This window comes from Ranitomeya variabilis, chromosome 2 (assembly GCF_051348905.1).
Source record: "Ranitomeya variabilis isolate aRanVar5 chromosome 2, aRanVar5.hap1, whole genome shotgun sequence".
NCBI classification, from domain to species: Eukaryota; Metazoa; Chordata; class Amphibia; order Anura; family Dendrobatidae; genus Ranitomeya; species Ranitomeya variabilis.
The window spans coordinates 29,420,045-29,441,355 of NC_135233.1; the positions used below are offsets into that span (position 1 = coordinate 29,420,045).

The 21,311-nt window shown below is 40.2% G+C and overlaps 1 protein-coding gene across 3 annotated transcripts in view; it reads right to left on the reverse strand.

Moving 5' to 3' along the window:
* Positions 1-8,758: 8,758 nt before the first annotated feature.
* Positions 8,759-21,311, reverse strand: part of DISP1 (dispatched RND transporter family member 1) — an 86,643-nt gene continuing 74,090 nt past the window's right edge. For all 3 annotated transcript variants that reach the window (XM_077282212.1, XM_077282214.1, XM_077282213.1), the window contains 5 exons: positions 19,748-19,871; positions 17,524-17,654; positions 14,897-14,994; positions 14,012-14,109; positions 8,759-12,483 (listed from right to left, as the gene is read on the reverse strand). In XM_077282212.1, the coding sequence (XP_077138327.1) occupies positions 9,853-12,483; positions 14,012-14,109; positions 14,897-14,994; positions 17,524-17,654; positions 19,748-19,871 (3,082 nt within the window). In that variant the 3' untranslated portion in view covers positions 8,759-9,852. The remainder of the gene's footprint in view (positions 12,484-14,011; positions 14,110-14,896; positions 14,995-17,523; positions 17,655-19,747; positions 19,872-21,311) is intronic.

Below are 21,311 nucleotides of genomic sequence, written 5' to 3' on the forward strand. Positions count from 1 at the left end.
GCGTTCAAAAAGTCAAATGGTGCTCCCGCCCTTCCAAGCCCCGACGTGCGCCCAAACAGTGGTTTACCCCCACATTTGGGGTACCAGCGTACTCAGGACAAACTGGGCAACAACTGTTGGGGTCCAATTTCTCCTGTTACCCTTGCAAAAATAAAAAATTACTTGCTAAAACATAATTTTTGAGGAAAGAACAATTATTTTTTATTTTCACGGCTCTGCGTTATAAACTTCTGTGAAGCACTTGGGGGTTGAAAGTGCTCACCACACATCTAGATAAGTTCCTTCGGGGGTCTAGTTTCCAAAATGGGGTCACTTGTGGGGTGTTTCTACTGTTTAGGCACATCAGGGGCTCTGCAAATGCAATGTGACGCCCGCAGACCATTCCATCAAAGTCTGCATTTCAAATGTCACTACTTCCCTTCCGAGCCCTGACGTGTGCCCAAACAGTGGTTTACCCCCACATATGGGGTATCAGCGTACTCACAACAAACTGGGCAACAAATATTGGGGTCCAAATTCTCCTGTTACCCTTGTGAAAATAAAAAATTGCTTGCTAAAACATCTTTTTTGAGGAAAGAAAAATGATTTTTTATTTTCACGGCTCTGCGTTGTAAACTTCTGTGAAGCACTTGGGGGTTGAACGTGCTCACCACACATCTAGATAAGTTCCTTGGGGGGTCTAGTTTCCAAAATGGGGTCACTTGTGGGGGGTTTCTACTGTTTAGGCATATCAGGGGCTCTGCAAATGTAACATGATGCCCGCAGACCATTCCATCAAAGTCTGCATTCCAAAACGTCACTACTTCCCTTCCGAGCCCCGGCATGTACCCAAACAGTGGTTTACCCCCACATATGGGGTATCAGCGTACTCAGGAGAAACTGGACAACAACTTTTGGGGTCCAATTTCTCCTGTTACTCTTGAAAAAATAAAAAATTCTGGGCTAAAAAAATATTTTTGAGGAAAGGAAACACATTTATTATTTTCACGGCTCTGCGTTATAAACTTCTGTGAAGCACTTGGGGGTTCAAAGTGCTCACCACACATCTAGATAAGTTCCCTTGGGGGTCTAGTTTCCAAAATGGAGTCACTTGTGGGGAGTTCCTACTGTTTAGGCACATCAGGGGCTCTGCAAACGCAACCTGATGCCCGCAGAGCATTCCATCAAAGTCTGCATTTCAAAACGTCACTACTTCCCTTCCGAACCCCGACGTGTGCCAAAACAGTGGTTTACCCCCACATATGGGGTATCATCGTACTCAGGAGAAACTGGAAAACAACTTTTGGGGTCCAATTTCTCCTATTACCCTTGGGAAAATAAAAAATTGTGGGCTAAAAAATCATTTTTGAGAAAAGAAAAATTATTTTTTATTTTCATGGCTCTGCGTTATAAACTTCTGTGAAGCACTTGGGGGTTCAAAGTGCTCACCACACATCTAGATTAGTTCCTTGGGAGGTCTAGTTTCCAAAATGGGGCCACTTGTGCGGGAGCTCCAATGTTTAGGCACACAGGGGCTCTCCAAACGCGACATGGTGTCCGCTAATGATTGGAGCTAATTTTCCATTCAAAAAGCCAAATGGCGTGCCTTCCCTTCCGAGCCCTGCCGTGCGCCCAAACAGTGGTTTACCCCCACATATGGGGTATCATCGTACTCAGGACAAACTGGACAACAACATTTGGGGTCCAATTTCTCCTATTACCCTTGGGAAAATAAAAAATTCTGGGCTAAAAATCATTTTTGAGGAAAGAAAAATTATTTTTTTATTTTCACGGCTCTGCGTTATAAACTTCTGTGAAGCACCTGGGGGTTATAAGTGTTTACTATGCATCTAGATAAGTTCCTTGGGGGGACTAGTTTCCAAAATGGGGTCACTTGTAGGGGAGCTCCAATGTTTAGGCACACAGGGGCTCTCCAAACGCGACATGGTGTCCGCTAACGATTGGAGCTAATTTTCCATTCAAAAAGTCAAATGGCGCTCCTTCCCTTCCGAGCCTTACCATGTGCCCAAACAGTGGTTTACCCCCACATGTGAGGTATTGGTGTACTCAGGAGAAATTGCCCAACAAAATTTAGGATCCATTTTATCCTGTTGCCCATGTGAAAATGAAAAAATTGAGGCTAAAATAATTTTTTCGTGAAAAAAAAGTACTTTTTCATTTTTACGGATCAATTTGTGAAGCACCTGGGGGTTTAAAGTGCTCACTATGCTTCTAGATAAGTTCCTTGGGGGGTCTAGTTTCCAAAATGGGGTCACTTGTGGGGGAGCTCCAATGTTTAGGCACACGGGGGCTCTCCAAACGCGACATGGTGTCCGCTAAAGATTGGAGCCAATTTTTCATTGAAAAAGTCAAATGGCGCTCCTTCCCTTCCGAGCCCTGCCGTGCGCCCAAACAGTGGTTTACCCCCACATATGAGGTATCAGCGTACTCAGGACAAATTGGACAACAACGTCCGTGGTCCAGTTTCTCCTTTTACCCTTGGGAAAATAAAAAATTTTTTGCTAAAATATCATTTTTGTGACTAAAAAGTTAAATGTTCATTTTTTACTTCCATGTTGCTTCTGCTGCTGTGAAACACCTGAAGGGTTAATAAACTTCTTGAATGTGGTTTTGAGCACCTTGAGGGGTGCAGTTTTTAGAATGGTGTCACTTTTGGGTATTTTCAGCCATATAGAACCCTCAAACTGACTTCAAATGTGAGGTGATCCCTAAAAAAAATGGTTTTGTAAATTTTGTTGTAAAAATGAGAAATCACTGGTCAAATTTTAACCCTTATAACTTCCTAGCAAAAAAAAAATTTGTTTCCAAAATTGTGCTGATGTAAAGTAGACATGTGGGAAATGTTATTTATTAACTATTTTGTGTCACATAACTCTCTGGTTTAACAGAATAAAAATTCAAAATGTGAAAATTGCGAAATTTTCAAAATTTTTGCCAAATTTCCGTTTTTTTCACAAATAAACTCAGAAATTATCGACCTAAATTTACCACTAACATGAAGCCCAATATGTCACGAAAAAACAATCTCAGAATCGCTAGGATCCATTGAAGCGTTCCTGAGTTATTACCTCATAAAGGGACACTGGTCAGAATTGCAAAAAACGGCAAGGTCATGAAGGGGTTAAATGACAAGTTGTTTGAGCTTTTTTTTTCTTTCCCTAAACAGGTTTTGAATTACAAAAGGTAGGAAAAAAAAGTGTAAAACTGATTCTGAAGGAAGCCTCTGCAAATCAGGGACTGTCCAATCAAAAGTCCGCAAAAAAAGTCTCTTTTTTAAAAAATCTACGACTCTTTAAAACTTCTTCAGGAGCAGTAAAACTTAAAAAAAAGCTCTAAAAAATGTTTCTTGAAATGGTTTCTACTACAAAAACTGCACTTTTGGAAGAAACCGGCCATGTCTTCCTAATCCTGAACAATCTCTTTAAGTATATTTTGAGCACTTAATTGGGAATGACGCTGATGCCGAGGGCAGAAGTGATACATCAGACAGGAGAGGACAAGGCTGGATTCATTTCTTTCTTTTTTTTCGTAATATCTCTCCAATATTTCAAAAAAATCCATGAAAGCGCCCTGTCACTAATGGCCGCCTTTGAACATCGCAGGTAACCACGGAGGATCATTAATTGGCCGCCGCGGATATCGAAAGTCACCACTTACAGACTGGAATGTCTTGTGTCAGTGGAGAAGGGAAGAGACGAAAGTTAAAGCACAAAAGTGCACAGTGTCACACACAAAGGTCAGCACACAACGCGTGGTCACCGAGGCCAAAGAGAAGGGGCACAAAAATATCGCTGGTCAATGAAATGCAGTAAACAGGACGTGGGAGAAACATTTATAAAAGGGCAACATATTCTAGGCAGCAGGAAAAAAGGGCAGCGACCACAGCTTCTTTTCCAAAACCACAGCACCATTCTGACTAAAGGGGAGCTCTATATCAGACAGACAGGTCAGAGCATAAGGCAAAAACAAATCTAAAAGTAATTTCAAGAAACCAAGAATTTCAATCAAATCCTGCCAAACAATCCCCACATAATACTGCCATTCGGTGCATACATAATACAGTAACACAAAACCTAAATAGCACATTAAATAAATGTTCCCATGTTATAGAGTGAAAGATGATCGCGAGGTTATGCTATCATATCACTGGCGGAGGTTTAACTTCAACCTCTAGGATAAAGGTTCAACAACTATGATTTAGTTATGTTCAGAGGAGCAGTATTATAGTAGTTATATTCTTGTACATAGGAGCAGTATTATAGTAGTTATATTCATTGGTATTATATTGGTTGTTCACAGTCAGCGGTGTCTAAAATCTGGACCAAATACAAACAACATGGGAAGGTTGTTAAAGGCAAACATACTGGTAGACCAAGGAAGACATCAAAGCATCAAGACCGGAAACAAAGCAATATGTCTCCAAAACAGGAAATGCACAACAAAACAAATGAGGAACGAATGGGTGGAAACTGGAGTCAACGTCTGTGCCGAACTGTAAGAAACCGCCTAAAGGAAATGGGATTTACATACAGAAAAGCTAAACGAAAGCCATCATTAACGCCTAAACAGAAAAAAACAAGGTTACAATGAGCTAAGGAAAAGCAGTCGTGGACTGTGGATAACTGGATGAAAGTCATATTCAGTGATGAATCGCGAACCTGCACTGGGCAAGGTGATGATGATGGAACTTTTGTTTGGTGCCGTTCCAATGAGATTTATAAAGATGACTGCCTGAAGAGAACATGCAAATTTCCACAGTCATTGATGATATGGGGCTGCATGTCAGGTAAAGGCACTGGGGAGATGGCTGTCATTACATCTTCAATAAATGCACAAGTTTATGTTGATATTTTGGACACTTTTCTTATCCCATCAATTGAAAGGATGTTTGGGGATGATTAAATCATTTTTCAAGATAATAATGCATCCTGCCATAGAGCAAAAACTGTGCAAACATTCCTTGAAAATAGACACATAAGGTCAATGTCATGGCCTGCAAATAGTCCGGATCTCAATCCAATTGAAAATCTTTGGTGGAAGTTGAAGAAAATGGTTCATGACAAGGCTCCAACCTGCAAAGCTGATCTGGCAACAGCAATCAGAGGAAGTTGGAGCCGGATTGATGAAGAGTCCTGTGTGACCCTCATTAAGTCCAGGCCTCAGAGACTGCAAGCTGTTAGAAAAGCCAGAGGTGGGGCAACAAAATACTAAAATACTAGTGATGTGTTGGAGGGTTTTTTGTTTGTTGGTTTTCATTATTCCATGATTTTTTCCCTCATAATTGAGTGACTCTATAATTTTTACCCTCTGCTTGTTATAAAAAAGTAACCATTACTGACTACCACATTTTATGTTCTTGATTTCTTTTACTATTTCTTAAAGCCAGAAAGTTTTCATTTGAAATGACTTTAGTTTTGTGCCATGTCTGTGATCTGCTTTTTTTCTACAAAATTAAACAACTGAATGAACATCCTCCAAGGCCGGTGATTCCATAATTTTTGCCAGGGGTTGTACATAAGTGCAGTACTATAGTAGTTATTTTCTTGTACATGGGGGCAGTATTATAGTAGTTATATTCTTGTACATAGCGACAGTATTATAGTAGTTATATTCCTGTACATAGGGGCAGTATTATAGTAGTTATATTCCTGTACATAGGGGCAGTATTATATTAGTTATATTCTTGTACATAGCGGCAGTATTATAGTAGTTATATTCTTGTACATAGGAGCAGTATTATAGTAGTTATATTCTTGTACATAGTGAGCAGTATTATAGTAGTTATATTCTTGTACATAGGGGCAGTATTATAGTAGTTATATTCTTGTACATAGGGGCAGTATTATAGTAGTTGTATTCTTGTACATAGGAGCAGTATAATAGTAGTTATATTCTTGTACATAGGAGCAGTATTATAGTAGTTATATTCTTGTACATAGGGGCAGTATTATAGTAGTTATATTCTGGTACATAGGGGCAGTATTATAGTAGTTATATTCTTGTACATAGGAGCAGTATTATAGTAGTTATATTCTTGTACATAGGAGCAGTATTATAGTAGTTATATTCTTGTACATAGGAGCAGTATTATAGTAGTTATATTCTTGTACATAGGAGCAGTATTATAGTAGTTATATTCTTGTACATAGGGGCAGTATTATAGTAGTTATATTCTTGTACATAGGAGCAGTATTATAGTAGTTATATTCTTGTACATAAGAGCAGTATTATAGTAGTTATATTCTTGTACATAAGAGCAGTATTATAGTAGTTATATTGTTGTACATAGGAGCAGTATTATAGTAGTTATATTCTTGTACATAGGAGCAGTATTATAGTAGTTATATTCTTGTACATAGGAGCAGTATTATAGCAGTTATATTCTTGTACATAGGGGCAGTATTATAGTAGTTATATTCTTGTACATAGGAGCAGTATTATAGTAGTTATATTCTTGTACATAGGGGCAGTATTATAGTAGTTATATTCTTGTACATAGAGGCAGTATTATAGTAGTTATATTCTTGTACATAGGGGCGGTATTATAGTAGTTATATTCTTGTACATAGGGGCGGTATTATAGTAGTTGCATTCTTGAAAATACGGACAGTTTAATAGTACGGTAGTTATGTTCTTGGAGCAGTATTATAGTAGTTATATTCTTGTACATAGGGGCAGTATTATAGTAGTTATATTCTTGTACATAGGGGCAGTATTATAGTAGTTATATTCTTGTACATAGGAGCAGTATTATAGTAGTTATATTCTTGTACATAGGGGCAGTATTATAGTAGTTATATTATTGTACATAGGGGCAGTATTATAGCAGTTATATTCTTGTACATAGGGGCAGTATTATAGCAGTTATATTCTTGTACATAGGGGCAGTATTATAGTAGTTGCATTCTTGAAAATACAGACAGTTTAATAGTTATGTTCTTGGAGCAGTATTATAGTAGGTATATTATTGTTTATAAGAGGTAGCTGAACCTTTTACAACAATACAGATATTTTATAATCCATAAACCGTCCCACATGTCACATTACAATGCCAGCACCGGTTGTCTTCCACCCTTCGTATTTTGGGGACAGTGGAAGACCACTGACAAAATAATGTCATAAAGAAATATTGCTTCCTGTTGTTTGGACATATCTTGTCTCGTAGAGCCGGTAATCAGACAATGACATCGGAAGGAAAGGATCCAGCATGAAGTTAAATGAGTCTGCAAGGAAAAGAATTGTCACATGGACGCCGGCGTAGGATCTAGATAATATCTGGAATATTTGCATTCAGCAGGAAACAGGGATGTTTGGTATAAATAGAAACCAAACATGCGATAAGGAAGTTTCCTCTGACAATCACAAGAATTAAGTTTATAAAAACGGCACATATTGGCACAAGGGTGAGGGGGCGGCCAGTCCGGTAAAATACTACCAGATTTCCTCCAAGCCTTTACCATAACACTGCGGTTCTACTGTTGACTGTGAGCCTTCGCAGGCAGGGTTCTCGCTCCTCCAGAACCGACGATTTGTGTTGTTTCAGATTATTGTACTCGTTTTTATTATGCATGTCCCTTTTTACATGTAAAGAGCCATGGAATAAATGGCGCTATAATAATAAATAATAATAATAATAATAATCTACCTATCAACATACCAAAAAGTGCCGCAGCCACCGTAGGCTCCAAAATATGCCCAGACATTAAGTATAAGAAATGACACCTGCATTGCTGCCATATAAACTATACGTCTAAAATGAGGGTACTTATTTTCCAGTTGTCAATTGTGTGTGCCCACCGGCCACAACATGACGACCTCGCTGTGATGTGTCCCTAACTACCAGGCTTCCTGTAAATGTAAAGGGCATATAGCAGTAACTAAAACAAAGCCTAAAGCCATGTGCACACTGTCTTTTTGGTCAGTTTTCAGAGCAGAAACTTTTGAAAGTATTTTGAAGAGTTTTGAGAGTTTCTGTTTCAAAAACTCCTAGAAAAACTGTGTGCACATATTTTTTTTTTATGAGGACTCATGGAAGCAGTCACTACCTTCAAATGTATGACATAAAAATTAATTAGTGCCTGATTTAAAAAAAAAAAAAATCCTATCAAAGAAAGGTACACCTTGTCATGGCCGGTGGGCACACACAAAATGAACAATACGTGTACCATAATTTTCTATATGGCAGTAATGCAGTTTACACGTCATATGTTGCATATGTCTTGGTGCACACAGTGTCTGCTGTTGGTTTGTATGTAGTAGTTAGAGCACCTTGGACATGTTCACACTTCAGTCCGTTAGGTGCTGGTCAGTTTTAGCTTTCAGTGTCAGTCTAATCCATCCGTTTTCAGCATCTGAAGCCTTCCATGGGGTCTCGGCCCATGTCTGTATAATGATCACTCGTGCCATGTACTATTATTTTAGGATTTGATTTAGCATTTTGGGTTGCCCAGGACATTTTTGGTCCCACAATTTCAGCAGCATTATGAGTACCATCATAAAACGTCATGGCATGTCACTATCGTGTACCGTGTCATCTTGATCATTGGGGGTCGGAGCTCTGAACCCTCCACCAATCCGGCCCCTTGGAAAATTCTTCTTCGGCACGTCTGTCCTTCGGACCAGGACAATGCATGGAAATGTCAGCAAAACCCCAGGTCCTAGCTCAGCTAGATCTGCCCCTACATCATTCTGCTGTCAGATTACATGGCAAAAAAATCTGCTGACAGATTCCCTTTAAAGAAAAAGGATACAAAAAACTATAGAAGAAAGACACACTACTCTATATGGTTTTATTGACATAAACTTTGATATCTCTCTTAATACAGCAGGCACGTTGGCATCAATGTTTGGCATAAGACAATCAAAAGAATTGCACTTGACCATGAATTACATCACTTTGTGGACAGATTTAGTGTCAGATTCCCGACATTTTGGTCTAAAAACTGACATTCATGAATTGAAATGCGAGGGACGATGTACACGACGGTTGCTGTGAAGTGCTATTTCATTTCCACACACACTTTACGCCTCTTCCTTTAGTCACATTCCTTCTAGATTTGGAAGCATTGCCTTGGTGCGCTCAAGTGGCAAAGAAAAAAAAAAAAAAGTTTTATAATTCTGGAAAGTATAAAAAAAAAAAAAAATTATATATATATTTTTATTATTATTATTATTAATATTTTTTTTTAAATCAGAGTCATTCTCTGTTCTAGAGCAAAACTGATCCACTCGTTACACCTAAGGTTGAGGCTCAGAGAACAGAGAATGACTCTGAATTAAAAATAATAAAAAAAAAGAAAAAAGAAAAAGAACAGTCACCTTAGACCCCACACTGGATGTAACACAGTACCAGTTTTGTCTAGTTAGTTTCTTCAAAAATTTAGGGTTTACTGGCCCTCTATGGAATAGTTGGGGCATTTCCAAGAACAGGGCTGCCGTGTCATGCGTTGTGTCTGTTATTGTATCTCGACTCCATTACAATGAATGAAGGGGACTCACAATCCCACACTGTACCTATGGACAGGTGTGGCGCTGTTCTTAAATGAAAACAGCCATGGCGTGCTTATATAAAACCCTTACTATGCTCTCGCTCCACTCAAAGAGGACATCCCACCAACGATGAATGTGTTTGACCAGACGATCCCAAAGTGGGAGCTAATCAATGGCTTCAGAATTGAATATTTCTCATGGGGCATAGATAAGAACACCAAGCAATGGATCACAGAGGCATAAGTAAGCCTTGGCTCAACACAGTCTGCCAAGAAGGGTACTATGCTGTATGCAATTTGTAAAAGGGTGACGCAAAATTGTGTGCGTAAAGAACATCTCAAGTTCCTTTCTGCAACTTGTCCCTCAAGATGTACTACTGTTATGTGATGCTAGAGGTTCCAGTTCATAGTGTTCATGTTCTATTTCTGTCTTTGTACTTCGGGTGTCTATCTGATACTTAGTACTGTGATTCACCTTGTTCTGTCCCCTTTCGGTGGTGGTTGAGGACAACGCTTGCGAAAAGGCTTTGAACTGTAACTTTTTTGGCAATGGAATCTGACCACAACTTCCCTGTGGCCCCAGACAACGACACATACATTGAAAAAAGAAGGTAGCAAATGCCCAGCTAATGCACATAATCAACATCATGAAAGTACCCAACTGGGTGTAGGCCAGAACAGTTGAAGGCATCATCATTGCTCCAGCCACAAAGGTTGTCAGTGCAGCCATAGCAATAGCGGAACCCATGCGACTTAGAGAAAATACTACTTTCCCTTCTCGATCTGGATCTGGCGCAAGACGATAAGCGACGCCGTAATGTACGGCAAAATCCACAGATAGACCCACGGCAACAGATATAGTGACAGATTCTAGAACGTTGAGTTCCCATCCGAGAAGAACTAAGGAGCCAACAGTAACAAATATAGTGCCCGCTATGGAAACTATGGCATACAGACTTATAATTATGTTCCACGTAGTAAGGAGCATGACGCTAAAGGCTACGGCAACAGATAATCCCATGGCAATCAGGGTTCCATCGGAAAGACTGTCTTGAAGATCATAAAATTCAAGGTTGCTAACAAACCATCCATTGCTGAGCCCAACTGGAGCAGACTGGAGCTCCTTTGAGATCCAAGCGTCAACCTCCTTGTAGAAGTGGTGCATCTTTTCATAAGCGAAGGTGAAAAGGTAAGAACTTTTAAACTCCAACACCACAGCTCTGATGGTGTCATTAATGTCAAACCTCGGGCCAGGGGTCTTGCTGTCTAAATGGTAACCGGTGCTCCTTTCGAGCTCCATGATAGCCCTTTTGATACAGAGCTCAAAAACTTCTTGCTTATATGGAAATCCTGACTGGCTGCAACAAGGGTAAAGAGAAGGTTCGTCACAGTCCTGATTTTCCATCCATTGTTTAAAGGTCTCAATGAAACAACTAGTGAAGTCTTGTTCATCCGTTTGATAATAGAACGTTTGGTTTTTCAACTTTTGGCAAAAATTCAAAATCCATTGTTGAGAGGCAGGGCTGGCAATATTAAAGCTACTGTCCAGTTTGAGCTTGCCCTTGCTTTTTGGATTCAAGGGATCTCCATTGTCTTCTGGAGAGATTCCCCAGACGATAGTAATAGGCATATGAAGCTCTTCCCCATGGTGAACACGCTCAAAAATAAAGAGCTTTTTGTACTCCGCATCGTATCGCTCAAATGGATGGGAAGACCTAAACACTTGAAATTCTGAAAGTTCTAACGAAGGGAGTTTCATCTTTGGATTGACACATACGATATATGCTCCACCGATCGTTATGGCCAGGAAACCAAACACCCATACATATCTGAATTTGATGACAATACAAGGCAATACCTTCTCAAAGAAAATCCTTGATGCTTCCGAAACTGCAAAGAGAAACTCCTGTACCTTCTGGCACATTACATTCCAACAGTTTTTCTTATTATAAGGTCGTTGTTGAGGACCTTTAAAACAGGTAAAAATGTTGAGGAGGTAACGTTCATGTAGGACAACTACGGCAGGTAGCCATGTGACCATCAGAAGATAATTAACCAATATAGCGGTGCCAGCATAGACTCCAAAACACCTGATTGCAGTGATGTTGCTGACGTAGTTGGCGTAGAAGGCCGCTGCGGTGGTAAAGCTGGTGACAAACATAGAAAGAGCAGCATGTTGCAGGGTGATGCTAACCGTCTCTGAGGTCTCCGCGTGAGGTTTGTCAAATTTTGTGTAATTCCAGACGTCACACAAGACAAAAGCATCGTCCGCCCCAATTCCGACGAGAATGATCAGTGCAGTGAGGTTCATGAAGGGGAAAAACTCGAAGTTAAATACGACACGATAGAGAAAATAAGATACAATCAGTGAACTAATTATGGCGAACATGGTCATTAGCGTGATAAACATTGATCTTGTGTATATACACATGACCAAGAGGACAATTAAAATGGCGATTGCCGGATACACAGTATCCATTAAGAGATAGTCTTGAAATAAGCTGTGTTTGATTCCAAACTCTATTCCCGTGACGGATGTTACACCATCAGAACAATTCCAGTTCTCGAAACGATCTAGATAAATGTTCATCATAGATTCCCCTTTTTCGGTCGGGGAGAAGAGCATGCTGTGCCTTAAAACTGGACTAGAGAAATCCACATTCTTTGGATTGAAGAAGTCTTTGTCTACCAGATAATGGAGGATCTGGTAAACGGCGTTATACTTCGTACATTTTCGAGGCACGTTTGTACACTTCAGCTGGTCCTTCCTCTTGGCGGCTGTATCCCAGCAGTCTGGTCCCAACGTTCCGTTATGATAATATTTGGCACAGGTACGAATTAATTTTAGCGTGTGAGACACATCCCGCTCTACAATCTTATGGCATGAAGATCTGTTGTTAAGGATGGCAATGTAGTTTCCTAAGGTCCAGCTGGGGCAACACGAGTCTGCGGTGGTCCTCTGGCACAGGTCTGAAAACTGTGGGTGGGATCTGATCTGTAGGATTGAAGGAAAAAAAATAAAAAAATTAGAAAAGACTTTCTGAAGCTCAAAATAAATATTGGCTCTGAAACATAGAGGGTCTAAAGTTGACTAAAACTGGCCAAGATTTGGGTGATGGCCATCAGGACCAAAATATCGTTAGTTGACCACAAGCTTAAAGACTAGTCCTTGATGTTGCTGGTAAATTACCATTTACAAATCTGAATTGGTCAGCTATAAAAATTTCATTATATACGTTCTCCGCATGTTGAGTAACTGTACACATCGGGGGGTTAAATGCCATGTCTTCCATAATTAGATTACTGCTCCAGCGCCCTCTGTAATGAGGCCGTTTTTACTGCTTGGCGTGAACCATAACTAAAGGGCAAGAACAGTTTGTATTTCATGTTTAATTGCTTGTGTGTCCTACAGTGATTAAGAAAAGTTAAATTAGGAATGTTCGGCATCTGAATTCCATTAGTGACTTGCCCATAATTACCCAGGCCTGGGAATTGAGCCGTTTCCTCATGTAGAATAGATCCCCCGCCACTTTATATAATCTACGAGCAAAACCCTATAGATCCTTAAGGCGGTCATACACATTAGATTGAAGCAGGATGATGGGTGAACAAACATTGAAAGAACATTCGCCTTGCAGACGTTCATTACGCCAAGTCAGCGATACACATTTTAGTCCATTGAGTCAAAACTGGCCATACATATCATTGTTATATCGTGATGGGGCGAAAGGATCTTTTTGGGACAATTCTTTCATATAAAGATTGCTCATGAACTAGCACCCACTGGATGAGAATTCTAAACTGCGCAGATTCCTGACGGCTTAATCAAGGTGGGAAGACGCCTTGTGTTTCAATGCAGGATGAAGGATGTAGATCGGCCGTCAGTTTTTTGGTATATGAACTATCCTTTATTTTTTACGAATAAATCAAGACCAATTATAATCTATGTGCCTTTTCATATGTCCTTCATTTTTGCGGAAAAAAAAGGAGACATGTCCTGCTCGGATCTGTGGTGTAAACCAAATTCACAAATCAATAGCCCCTTCTACATTTAGGAAAAAGGAATGCAATGAGGTTGAGTTTGTGAGTTTTGCCCAGTGGGTTTTCTGTAATTTTGTTGGTTCCTTTGGGTAACAAACTTTTGTCACTATATACAAGTTTTTGCCAAGGCAATATAATGACTGAGTATTGCTCTAGGGAATCATTGGGGAATGCCTACATCCCAGTGTGAATTTTCAGTAATTTAACAATTTAATGGAATTCCCCAAATCACAGTGGGAACGACACTTTTGTCACTCAGCTCCTTTCCTAACCCAGAGACATACAAAAAAATTTCTAAAGAAAACTACCATCAACCCTCCCCCCATATTTACTCTTAAACATTATCCATGGGACCCATACAAATAGCAGAGACTATCCAAATATCCCAACCCTACGATGTAGAGAGACCAGGGTCTTCTGAAACACTTACATTTAAAGAATTTCAGGAATGCGTCAAATATTTGACATTTTTTTGTACTTACTCTTGTATTGTCTATATTGCACATGGACTTGATGGCTTGCAAATTCCATAGACTCTGTCCATTCACTGAGGTAAATACAATTCGAGAATAGTGGTCATCTGAAAGAGAAAAATAATCTGGTTTATAAAATGCCAAAAATTAAAAAAAAATTGTTGGATTTACATGTGACTCTTGGTTCTAGACACTGTCCAATGGCCACCACCATTCCCGCTAATGAGTCGCAACATTCACACCTTGACGGAACCCTTGAAACACAACTTTCTAACCCCATTTTATGGTCTCTCCTCTATATGTTTTTGTACCATATAATAAGCCAAAATGTATATTATTGGTCCAAAATGTGTTCGTAATATCACCATTCAGATGTCTATACACCTTCGATAGCAAGATGTACGGTATTTTTAATGAAGAAAAATGGAGTAAGCTGCCGACTCCAATGAAGGGAACTTATGTCCTGTGAGAACACAAGGATCGGACATTGAGATTCAACAATTCATTCTCTACCCCAACATCATCTATTGGGGAAGAGTCAGGTTGCCAAATACACTTTAGGTGTGAGACCAGTCCCACCAAAATTGGTAAGCCTTTCTCTAAGGTGTATGGGGGGCTTTGGAGACTATCAGCATGTGCACTCCTTGCCAATCCTCTTAATTACCTGAATAATAACCCACCATTCCCTAAGTGAAGCTCAAGTGTAACCCTACTTGGATAATTCAAGGCAGACACATCAATGTCTTTGGAAGTCACAGAATAGAGTTCAGTTGGGTCTACAACTTCATTTGCAGTTAACTTTAAATAATTTTGAGGGCATATTTCATCTCAAACCCCTTGGGACAAAAAAAACTTATTTCACAGTTATCACACCGTTACATGGGAGAGACTTACTTGGCACCGCACAGAAAAAGCTGTCCTTATGGAAGTCCCAGTCTACCTGTCTTTTCTCTCTTTCGTAGTGATCTTCTGACCATCGTTCAGGCTGATGACTGTAACAGAAGACAATGGGATGAATATAGGCTTAGATCAGAAAAAACATCCACCAAAACAATCACCTACATTTTATCAAATATACGCAGAGATAATATAATTCTATACCCAGGATATTTCAACTGGATATTGCCCACTGGGACTAAAGGTACCGTCACATTAAGCGACGCTGCAGCGATATCGACAACGATGCCGATCGCTGTTTAGTCGCTGGAGAGCTGTCACACAGACCGCTCTCCAGCGACCAACGATGCCGAAGTCCCCTGGTAACCAGGGTAAACATCGGGTTACTAAGCGCAGGGCCGCGCTTAGTAACCCGATGTTTACCCTGGTTACCAGCGTAAACGTAAAAAAAAACAAACACTACATACTTACATTCCGGCAAAAACAGGCGTCAGTTAGAAATATCGCATAAGTATATACGGCGACTCTAATTACCAATGATAGCATAACAGGAGAACCAAGAGTCAAAACTAGCCAATAGTTTATACAAAAACTTATCTTTATTGACAAAAATCAGTCACATAAATATTAATATACCATATCATAATAAATACTAAGTAAAAAGCACATAGTGACTATATCCATACGTACATCGAAAGGATCCAGGTACTGAGACAGAACAGTGGTAATATAATCAACTAATGTAAAAATTGCATGCGAAACTAATGCATACACACATGCATTTGGCTATAAAAGGGCATGTGTCGGTTAAACCAAATGGTATGCTCCAATATTCTAAGAGTCCCCACATGTCCCCAGTGCGCCAACATAATTGTATAAATCACACATTACGCAAGTGAATTACCCATATGTGTAGAGGCGTCCTGTCAGAGTCCTGGAGTCCGTACCCCAACGCGCGTTTCGCGTTCAATCTTTACCGCTTCCTCAGGGGGCGTCCGATATTTACCCTGGTTACCATTGTAAAACATTGCTGGCATCGTTGCTTTTGCTGTCAAACACGACGATACACGCCGATCTGACGACCAAATAAAGTTCTGGACTTTCAGCAACGACCAGCGATATCACAGCAGGATCCTGATCGCTGCTGCGTGTCAAACACAACGAGATCGCTATCCAGGACGCTGCAACGTCACGGATCGCTATCGTTATCGTTGCAAAGTCGTTTAGTGTGAAGGTACCTTAAGGCGTCTTTTTGGAAATGTGCTGGAAAACTATTGTATACTCTGGAGATGGGAGCTGTTGACGGCTTTGTTCTTTGTTTTGGGCAGAAGCTTTTGTTTGTTCTTCGGCAGCATCCGCCTTGTTTAGAGAAGCTGCCCCCCCACTGATACTTACAAGCGTCTCTTATTGCAAGACACAGCGTGAATCTAAAGACACTGGAAAATCATTAATATGGCCAAATGTGGACTACAAAAGGGAAGCTTATCATTATGAATTTACTTTGTATCTCAAGCCAGACAAATCCCAGGAGTCAAGTAGCCAATGTCAGTCCGTAGCTACCCCTGCACACTGGAATAATCTTGTTATAGTCAGGACATAGCTTGGGTAGCAGTGTCATTCAGGACCTGGTGCCTAAGTAAAGTCCGCCATACACAATAGATAGCAGTTGGCCAAACAATGGTTGGTTGTGTTGTCTACAAGAGTATCATTGCCAGACTCCTCTGGTGGTGGTGGTTTATCTCATCGAGAAAGACAAGGATCGGCAGTCTGAAATTAGAAATGCCGTATCTTTTTCTTCTTCAACATCATTTGCCAAGGAAAGTTAAGAGGCCCCCACACACATTAGACTGTCGTCCGAGCCGCCGATATTGGCATGTTTGGTCGACTTTAGTCTAACGTGTGTAAGAGGCTTTAAGCGCTAAAGGTCCCCGTGTGACATAACCAGACACCAAATTACACAATATAGTTGGGGGACCTAATAAAGATTTTTCATTGGGGCCCAAAGTAATCCAGATTAAACTCCGAGATCTCTACATGGCAATTCGGATATTCCAGTCTCCCATCAAAAGTTCATACCTTATGGCAGTGGACTAAACAGTGTTGTATGTTGCCAAGGTCACTGTATGACAAACAAACCCCATGATCCAAAGATCCTAAGCTAACGAGGCTTTTTGGGCATCGTATGGTTGCCTTTTAAAAAAATATTTTTTCAAAAATATAATGGCTGGGTTGGGCATCACCAATGTCTGGCTTTGGCTTTCAGGTGTCAAGATCCAGAAGAGGTAGTCAAGATGAACTCCTAGGATCTCCAATGTTCCCGTCTCCCACCAGAACTTTATACTTTATGGTCGAAGGCTCAGACATAACTGTATGTTTCCAAGGCCAAGTACTGAATGATGCCCAAAGACCATCATTCCAGATGCCTATGCAGAGGAGACTTTGGGCTGTTGTACAGTAGCTTTGGAAACATTTGGCCTACATTTATTGAAGAAGAGCAAAAAAAAAAAAAAAAAAAAGCATTGTGTTAGCCAAAAAAAAACTAATTTCAATTTCTCAAATTAACTATTGCCAAATATGAAATTTTTGCAATTACTGACACAGGAAATACATACAAACGACTTAACTATTTTTTTGCTTGCTCATCTGCATATTTGAATGGATAATTGGCTAACGTTGCCTTATATCCTGTGTTCTCCACCATGTTATTCCATGTCACTAGTCTTTGGCCGATGGCAGTCCCCCTGGGCTCGAACCCCTGTAAGACAAGATGAAAGGAATGTCATCAATGACAACAATAGAATCACAAACAAGTTGATGTGCAGAAAGAGGTCAGATCCTACAGGTCAGAGGTTACTGCCTCCAACAGGTGGATGACAACTGATGACTCCAGGCTGGAGATGACAGGCTCTGTATATTAAATGCCTGGGGCTACAACTGCTGATCATCTAACATGCTTATTATGTCTCCTCACAGACATCTATTCATTCAGTCATCACCCCCAAGGACATATAAGACTTCAACATCATCGAAAGTCAACTTATCAAAAAATAACTCTCATTGTAAAGCATGGTCATTCATCATCAGTCAACAAGCTCAAAAAGATCCATTTACTCATCACCAAAGAGCAGCCCAACAATCTGATATCTACTGAGGGTCCACTTCTGGAATGAGGATTCCTTCAAAAATATTTGGAAATCACTGGCCACTTTCAGCAAATGCCTATGACAGGTTTAAGGAAATTCTACCTCAACTATAGGATCTCTAAGCAAGAGTGTCAACGTGACTGCATCCACTTTCTCCGAGCTTCTGCTTCATATCCCTTCTCCATAATGTGATATAACTTGTGAATAGGAACAAAGTCACCTTTGAGTCAACCAGATTTAATGACAGTTTGTTCAGTTAATGTAACTGAGAAACATGGTGTAACTCTAAATTAAAAATGGTCAACTGATATGAGTGAATCTCCAAAACGTGTTTTGCTTGAACCTGTACAAAACACACACTTATTACGCAGCAAGGCCCCTGCAGAGCCCAAAGCATAAAAACTAAAAGGCCATGAAGGGTTTGAAAAAAATGATAAGTTTGTACTCGCCTGTCTTGTCCTATGACCGATTCCAACCCTAATCCCAAGACCAATCCCAAGACCAATCCCAAGACCAATCCAAAGACCGATCCAAAGACCGATCCAAAGACCGATCCAAAGACCGATCCAAAGACCGATCCCAAGACCGATCCCAAGACCGATCCCAAGACCGATCCCAAGACCGATCCCAAGACCGATCCCAAGACCGATCCCATGCTAATGGAGGACAAAAAGCAGAGAGCTGCGGTGGCAGGTCAGGTGAGAGGCAAGCCCAGGACATGTGAGTAAAATTACTTTATATTTTTAACCTCTTCCTGCGCCTCAAAGGAATCCAGCAAAATGGGGCACAGTTGGCCACCATTTCACTAGTTTTAGGCAAATTGAGTATATAAAAAATATCTGCTGAATCAGGAATGTCATAATGAATTTGATGCAGTAAAAACCCATTGTCTAATCTCTTGTGGTCATACAATCTACCTATTGGTTATTACGGGTCATCTAAGTAAAAATATCAGACAAAATCATTGTGCAAGTGTGCCACTATTTTTTGAATAAAGTAGCCACATTTTTCAAAACTGATTTAATACCCCTTAAACTCGTCAAATATATAGAGAAAAAGGAGTAATTTTTGCCATCAGCATTGTACTTTTAACTTATATAGTTTTCCTACAATGTTAGTGTCTCAGTTAAATCTAAAAATTGGAATCATACAACTTATAAATCAAGCTTAGCGCTCTTAGACATCTGATAAAAACCATCTCCTGTTATGAAATTCTGAAAAATAATAAAATTCCCAAAATAACCTTTTTGCTTCACATATTTCATATTTCAAAGACTGATTGCATGTTTTAGATCTGTGATTGCAAAAAAACACAGATGTATCAAATCCAAGATTTGGCCAAGTACAACATTTATTATATTCCGTCTCATCTTTTTTTTTTTATTATACATTTTCTAGCATCATTTTTTTCAACAATCAAATCACACTATTTTCACCCTGATCTGGGGCAACAGGCTCCAATTAAAAAAGCCACAAAAGAAGTCACCAGTGGGGCCATGTAATGGATTTTGCATTGGGTCCCAGGAACGTCAAGTTATTCCACAGGTAAAAAAATTTTTTTTAACATAATAAATACAATTTCGGTATTTTAGGGAAAGTATAAATGCGATTTTCCATGTGTTACAATATCGGTTTGGATTTCACATATTACTAATAAAACTGCACACACAGAAATTTGGAAAGTAATGTCCACAAGCATACATACCAGGAGAGGATCAGAAAAGTCTGGGAGATCAGGCACCAAAATGCCAATCAGGGCACAGACGACGATGAGTACGGTACACATTCCGAGAACCACCACGGGCCAATCCGCTATTAAAGCTGCGTAACTAGAAGTAAAAAAACATGAGGTTACCAATATGTAAGTCAATGCTGGCCAACTTCAAATGTTGGCTTTCTCCTATCAGAACTACCATTGTCTATTTGATCTTTTAGGTTGATTGAGATATATATATATATATATATATATATCAATCATAAAGGGGGTTCTTCCACTCATGACTCCACTCTATGAGACAGAAAGCAGTTCCCACTTTGGTCATGGTCATCTTTGACTTGAATTGACAATAGGTGGACTCCAACGATCATTGAGGAGAAGCAAAGCCAGGCCTGCATCAATTGCAAAATCATCAGGGTGGTTTTATTCTAAGGATTCGACAAGTATATTTGTACATACTTATGTTTCTCTAACCAAATTCTATTGGTCGAAGAGTTTGTGAGTTTTTTCTCATTTGCACTTGGAAACGAGAAGCAATGGAATGAAACTGAAAGGGAGAAGATACAGACTAGATAGCAGAAAAAACTTTTTGACAGTGAGGGTGATCAGTGAGTGGAACAGGCTGCCATGAGAGGTGGCGAGTTCTCCTTCAATGGAAGTCTTCAAAGAGAGGCTGGACAGAAGTCTGAGATGGTTTAGTGAATCCTGCTTTGAGCAGAGGGTTGGACACGATGACCCAGGAGGTCCCTTCCAACTCTAATACTCTAGGATTCTATGAGTTACGTCACATGTATAAGCATCTAAATTTTTAGCAAATTGTCAAGTCTTACAAACGCCACTGTATCACTAATAACTTCCGGTAAGTACAATTTCGAGAACCAAAGACAAGACACATGCAGTCATAGAATCCCATAAAATTAAATTTTTATTAATAGTACTTCATAAAAACCATAACAGAGAAACCAGACAGCGTGTAGTGAGACTGGTAGATGACAAACAGATGCCAGTAGCAACATGAAAGAAATAATAGTCACCCAAGGTATATAGTGACCCCTAACGTTCGCCCAGGCTCACCACAGGATAAGAATAGCAAGCAACATGTCATAGAGATAGTATATATCCAATGTCAAATAAGCCACAATAGCAAGTGCTTTAGAACTCCCATATAGTTGGTAAAATCATATGGCTACAGACATGAAGTGAACAAAGTAGTAAGCATATCACCTGGACTGGAGGACCTGAGCCAACGCAGGGGACACCGGACCACCCCGACGCGCGTTTCGGTGCGTGTACCTTCCTCAGGGGGCGCTTGGTGGTGGGTGAACATAACCGCGCTATTTATAATGGACCCATAACTTAAAAAACCCCGGCGCAGCTGCGCAGCGTAGATCACGCCAGCCTTCTGGACCAATCTGCCGACAACCGGAAGCACATGGGGCCCCAAGTGACCCGGAAGTACGTGATCAGCCAGAAAAGCCGGTAGAGCAGCGCCTGCGCAGATGGAGCCACGGTATGTAGCGGACATATTGAAGCAGGGCAGGAGCAAGGGCAA